The following is a 5,887-nucleotide window of genomic DNA, read 5'->3' on the forward strand; positions in this document are numbered from 1 at the left end:
GTAGTGAAGATTCCAGATGACCGTAAGTACAGTTTGGTGCTGCTGTCTTCACCCGTGCTTTGTATGAAGCCAGGAATCTCACAACTTAAGTGTTTTTGTAGCGTTGGTGCAAATACCAGCATGGGGAAAAGGGCAGATAGCATCTTGGTATTATGGAAGTACTTTTGACTTCATCTATCACTGGAAAGGGTCTTGAGGCCATGCTTTAAGGGGCTGTACGTTCACATAAATACTTGAAACTCCTAGAAATTGGTCATCAATAAATAGCTCCTGACATCTACAGGAGAAGAACAAACCAGATAACCAGTGCACAAGAGTATTCATGAAGAGGTTATGTGCACAGATAACATAATTATACACGTGGCTATGTTCTGAATGCTGTCAGGTAGCTCTCACGATACACAGGAAAATCAGAAGAGGCAGCAGAAAGGAAGTGACAGCAAAAAAGATGAAAGTGCTACTAAATACCGAGCCACATGAATGAATCCCTGAAGTGTTTTAGAGCAAGGAAGCTAACCCCCAGAGAAGTCCGCATTACTAAGGGGTACCACAGAACATGCAAACTTGTCTTGATGGCCAGCGGCAGAATACAGAGCACTTGTCTTGGGGTAGGGTTGAGTAACGCTTGGGGTAAAGACTTTGGGGATGTGGCTCAGTCAGAGAGTATGTTTAAAAAAATTATCACTAGGTACACTTGAAGTTGTGTGCATTTGCCCCGAGTAAATCTCATGCCCCACTGAAAACAAAAAACTTGTCTCATGGAGTCATACATGGAGGGAGGGACTGAGGGTGTCTTATGACTGGCAGTGGGCACGTAGGAGCTTACTGGGTTTATATTGTTCCTTGTGTCCTTAGAGTCATGATCACGTAGGTATATGCACGTTAGTCACAACTGGAGCAACGTTTTTAAAAGAAAATGAAGTTGGGTAACTTGTACAACATTGTTGGAGACTTGAGAAGTAATCTGAATGCTCACATACCTGGAGTGATGCCAAAGCCACAAAACAGATGTAGAGTCTGGTGTCCCTCTCACCATCCCTGTGAAGCAGCAAGAGCCCTTAAGACAGTGTGTTTCTCACAACACTTCCATAGTTTGAATTCACACATGAAGGGTCGGAATGCCTGGACTTACGTAACATGACTCTGTCCAAATAGCAGTGGAGGATTGATATTTAGGATTGGATTGCTATTTAGGTAGGATAGTAGGACTCATGCATGCTATTGCAATTTGTACAGAGATTGCATATGATGTACACATGTGTGCATCATGAGGTGTGATGAGTAGCCACATGTGACATTTGTCCTCTACTTAATGCCAAGTATGTCCATTCATAAGGGAGACTTGGGGTGGGTGTGGTGGCACATGCCTGGAATACCAGCACTTAGGGGAGGCTGAGGCAGAAGGATCAAAAGTTGGAGGTCACCCTAGGCTACATAGTGAAACCCTGTCTCCAGAAACAAAGCAAAACAGACTTGGAATTTTTAATGCCAAATTTTATAGTTAACTTTGGAATGATTGTATGGCAAAGACAGTGTAGAATAGTGTTAGACAATTAACTTACATGGAAAGACAAGTTTTTTTTTTTCAACAGTCTGTTGTACCTTTCTTAAGCTTCACCAGGAATCCTTGACCATGAAATACTCTGGCTGGGTGTCAGTGGCTCACGGCTGTAATCCTACCTACTTGGGAAGCTGAGATTGGGAGAATTGAGGTTTGAGGCCAGCCTTGGCAAACAGTTCTCCAGAGCCCATCTCCAAAATAAAACAGCAAAATTGACCAGAGGTGTTACTCAAGTGGTAGAGAGCCTGCTTTGCAAGTGGGAAGCCGTGAGTTCAAATCCCAGTATCTCTCTCTCTCTCTCTCTGTCCCCCCAGCTCTAGCACGCACGGTCTCTCTCTGTCTCTCTCTCTCTCTCTCTCACAAACACACACACACGCACACACACACACACACACACACACACACAGCGCGAGAGAGAATGAGAATGAAAGTCTTAGTAGAACAAACAACAGGGTTCAAAATTTCCTGCACTTTGATAAAGTGAGCTGTGTAGCTTAAGTAGCCTTCTAATCGGTTTAATGTGCAATTATGCAGCAGTGTTGGAACTACCTTCCCAGTCTATCTTTGGAGTAAAGCAAAGGTGATGACAGAACTTCCATGTCTTTAGAATTCTCCTGATGTTTTTGTCATATAAACGTACTTACGTGTAATTTAATGTCAGAATCAAGTCAGAAGATTACAGGAGTTCAGCAAATAGTTCCTGTCTGAGATTTATGAGAACAGCCACCAGACAGTGTATGCATATTACTAGATTTGTAGCGATTAATAAGAGAAATAGGTATGTTCCAGAAGCGATTTCTGTTGAGGCTCAGGTGTGTGTATTCATGTGACACAGTCTGTCGTTTATGTAATAGGTGTCTTCAATGTTAACACCTTTTATTCGCCTTACTGCATAAGGAAAAAAAATAAGAAACTAGTGTTTCTTGCTTCATTTGTATAATGTTAATTGGCAGTGATTGCTTTAAAGGTAAGTAAATATAAGAATATTTCATCATTTTCACTTTTATATCATTATCTTCATTTTTTGTGTTGAAACTCATGTTCTGGCTTAAAGAAGTATTCCTTTGGCCCCTCCCCAGTACTGGGGATTGAATGTAAGGCGTCCTGCATGCCAGGTGAATGTTCTGCTACTCGAGTCACACCTCCAGCTCTTTTGTTTGTGTTTTGTTTTTGAGAAAGGGTCTCTGCCAGTTTCGCCTGGACACACCTCAAACTCTTGATCCTTCTGCCTTTGTCTCCCTGGGATTTCGGGTGTACTCCATCACACTGGTTTCGTGTTTCATTTGACTTGATTGTTTTCTAAGGTGTGAGGTTTACATTGAGGTTCCTTTTTCTTTTTTGCCGGTGGCTCTCCATTTGTCAGAAGACCGTCTTTCCTCCATTGGGGTTGCTTTTGAATCTTGGCCAAAAATCACTCAGTGGTATTATATTTTTATTTTTAATTGCAGTTTTTACATTGTTTGTGGAAGTATAACTGATTTGTGTATTTGTCTGTTGATCCTGTGACCTTGTTGAGCTGACTCATTTGTTGAGTTTCTTGAGACTGTTTGAGATTTTGTAAGTAGGCAATTATGTTATCTGCAAGTAGATTCAGTTTTGTTTTTCCTTCCTGACATACATGTCATTTATTTATTTTCACAGTACTGGGGATCAAACCCAGGACTTGGTAGGCAAGCCCTCTACTGCTTGAACTGTGCCCCAGCCCTTTTGCTTTTACTTTGTTTTTTGAGATAGGGTCTTGCTAACTTTGCCCACTCTGACTTCACACTGGCATCCTTCAATCTGTGCCTCTACAGTAGCTGGGATTACAGGGACAAGGCACCTCTTCCAGCCTTTTTGTTTTGTTTTTTTTTTTTTGAGATAGGGTTTTCCCTGCATTTCACAGGCTGGCCTCCAACTCATAGTGTGATCCCAGGCTGACTTCAGACTCCTGAACCTCCTGCTTCTTCCTTCTCCAGTGCTTGGATTACAGGTGTACGCCATCCAATCCAGCACCATTTTGGGATTATCAGCTTTTTAAGGAGCACACCCTGTGTTCCATGAGGCAAAAAAGAAAACCCAGGGAATTCACTCACCTACTTCATTGTGAGTTGGGTCTTAGGTTCCCTCATTGGTTTACTTGTTCACTCGACCTTTCAGAGTCTTATGAGACACGTACAGGCATAGGTATATACATACACATACTATACACACACACACACACACACACACACGTATTTATATATAAATATGTGTACTGTGTATACCACAGATACATAGATAACAACATATATAAGTCATTTATGTATATTACATGTTTTTTTAGAGAACGTCTTGCTGTGCAGACCAGGTTGGGACACCACCAAGCCCAGTGTGTTATTGAGACTCTCCTATGACAAAGTACCTGACGGAAACAATTTACAGGAGGAAAGATTTATTTTGGCTCATGGCTTCAGAGATTTTGGCCCATGGTCACCTGGCCCCATTGTTGCATGTCTGAGGTGAGGCTGAAAGTATGGAGGGTGGGGGGAGATCAGGGCAGAGCCAAGCTTCGTGCCTCCTGTGGCTAGGAAGCAGAGAGAGAGTACCAGAGGGCAAGGGGGCTGGGACAGGATGCACGCTTCAAAGGCATGTTCTCAGAAACCTGTTGGCTGGTGCTGGGTACATTCAGGGAGTGTTCACTCTCCACCCACCACCTCCCCCACCCACCCCTTTACTGCCCCATCTCTGGAAACTCCCCACAGGCACACTCAGAAGTGTGTTTTACTAATCTCGTAGACGTCTCTCAGCCCAGTCGAGTTGGCCAACTTTATTCTTTTTCATTTACTTTACTCGTAACCTTACAGTATTTTATCCCACATTCTTAATCTAATTTGACGCTTGCATCATTTTTTTTCTTGTCACACTGTTCACTATTTGTTCAACCTAATCTGTTCAGTTCCCCTTTTTCCTTTTCTTTTCCGTTCTCTTATATTGAAGCCAGGACCTCACATGTGCTGAATGGTTGCTCTGTCATAGCATAACACCTGTTTTTCATGACTAAGCTTCAACTTTGAAACACTCATTTATGACCACATTTAATAATGTTTATTGAGCCAAGTTAAATAAGGTTCTGAGAGCTAGAGATAATACATTAGTGTCATGTTGGCAGAAAATGTCTTGTGTCATGAGATGTCAGGACATCTACAGGAGGATTCCTTCTGTAGATCACTGATTCCAACTCTTTCCTTACATGGGTATAGTTTGAACACATGTATTTTGGAAGGATGGTAGCAATAGGTGTTTTGGGAGTCCAAAAGCATACCCTGTTCCAACCCCAGCCATCTCAGATGGCTGAGTGAATGAATCTTGTTAGGGATTTGGTTCATAACACTGGAAGTGTTGTACAGTCTTTGCTATAGATGCTGCTTTTGTCAGCAAATATTTTTTTTTTCCTTTTTGGCAGCACTGGGGTTTGAATTTGGGGCCTCAAGCTTGCTAGGTAGGCGCTCTTTACTGCTTGAGCCACTCCACCGGGCCTTCAGTGCTGCTGCTTAAAAGTTGTACAGGTGGTATCCACAAAGCTTTATAGCTGTGCTCTAGGTAAAGGACTGGTAAGTAGAGAGCAGGTTCTCTCAGGGAAAGGGTTTGCCAGCCACATCAGAAAATGGAAAAGACATTTTATTTTGGAAGAAGCACAGGAATAATCAGTACATATCAGTGAGCTGGTATAAAGACTCTGGTGGTACTGCTAGAAGTTTTACTGTGTACATCATTTGCAAATCAACTGACAACTAGTAAAGAGACCCTGGTAGTTGTTGCTTAAAGTGGTAAACAGGTGTTATGTTAGTTGCAGTAAGTTAAAAATCATTCCACCTCTATTGAACACTACTGTGACCTAGCGTTTTAAGAAAGATCATGGGGAAGAGCACAGATTAAAAAATAATAATTGAATGCCATGAGATGTGTGTCATTTTGGGGAGTGCGAGCAGATTTTAGGGGGTTTAGGTCAGTATTCAGTAAACGTTGAAAAGGGATTTGTGAATGTGGAAGGCCCTGTCCTAGGTCAGTACTGGGTGTCCATGACAGACAAGGAAACCAACACGGTAGACCAAAAACACCTCCTAGAAGAAGTGGTATCTGTCTTGAGAAGGGTAAAGTAGTACTTAAGTAGGTGTTAGCGTTTGAATATGAAACGTTCTCAACAGGCCTCTATGTTGTACACTGGTGACGCTCTTTTCGGTGATGGTAGAAACTTAGGGAGGGTGGGTCTAGATGGAGGAAGGAGGTCACTGGGCTCACGTCCTTGGCGGCTGTATCTTGTCCTGGGTTCCTCTTTCTCACCCTCTGCTTCCTGTCCACTTTTAG

At 42.5% G+C, this 5,887-nt stretch overlaps 2 protein-coding genes across 51 annotated transcripts in view; one reads left to right on the forward strand and one right to left on the reverse strand.

Moving 5' to 3' along the window:
• The window catches only part of LOC141410420 (ATP-dependent RNA helicase DDX3Y), a 1,065,346-nt gene that overhangs the window by 450,503 nt on the left and 608,956 nt on the right, over positions 1 to 5,887 (reverse strand). The gene's annotated exons all lie outside the window — the stretch shown is intronic.
• The window catches only part of LOC141419674 (uncharacterized), a 78,481-nt gene that overhangs the window by 41,819 nt on the left and 30,775 nt on the right, over positions 1 to 5,887 (forward strand). For 31 of the 49 annotated variants that reach the window (XM_074062963.1, XM_074062980.1, XM_074062984.1 and 28 more), the window contains one exon: positions 3,867 to 4,041. The exons of 13 other annotated variants lie outside the window; for them this stretch is intronic. Coding sequence is in view for 24 of the 36 variants with exons in the window: in XM_074062961.1 (XP_073919062.1) it covers positions 3,867 to 4,041 (175 nt within the window). In the remaining 12 variants the exon portion in view is untranslated. Of the gene's footprint in view, positions 1 to 1,592; positions 1,828 to 3,866; positions 4,042 to 5,887 lie in introns of all 49 variants that reach the window. 5 more of the 49 variants (XM_074062989.1, XM_074062990.1, XM_074062958.1 and 2 more) reach the window with 3 other exon arrangements.

The sequence above is a fragment of the Castor canadensis genome, chromosome X (assembly GCF_047511655.1).
Source record: "Castor canadensis chromosome X, mCasCan1.hap1v2, whole genome shotgun sequence".
Lineage (NCBI taxonomy): Eukaryota > Metazoa > Chordata > Mammalia > Rodentia > Castoridae > Castor > Castor canadensis.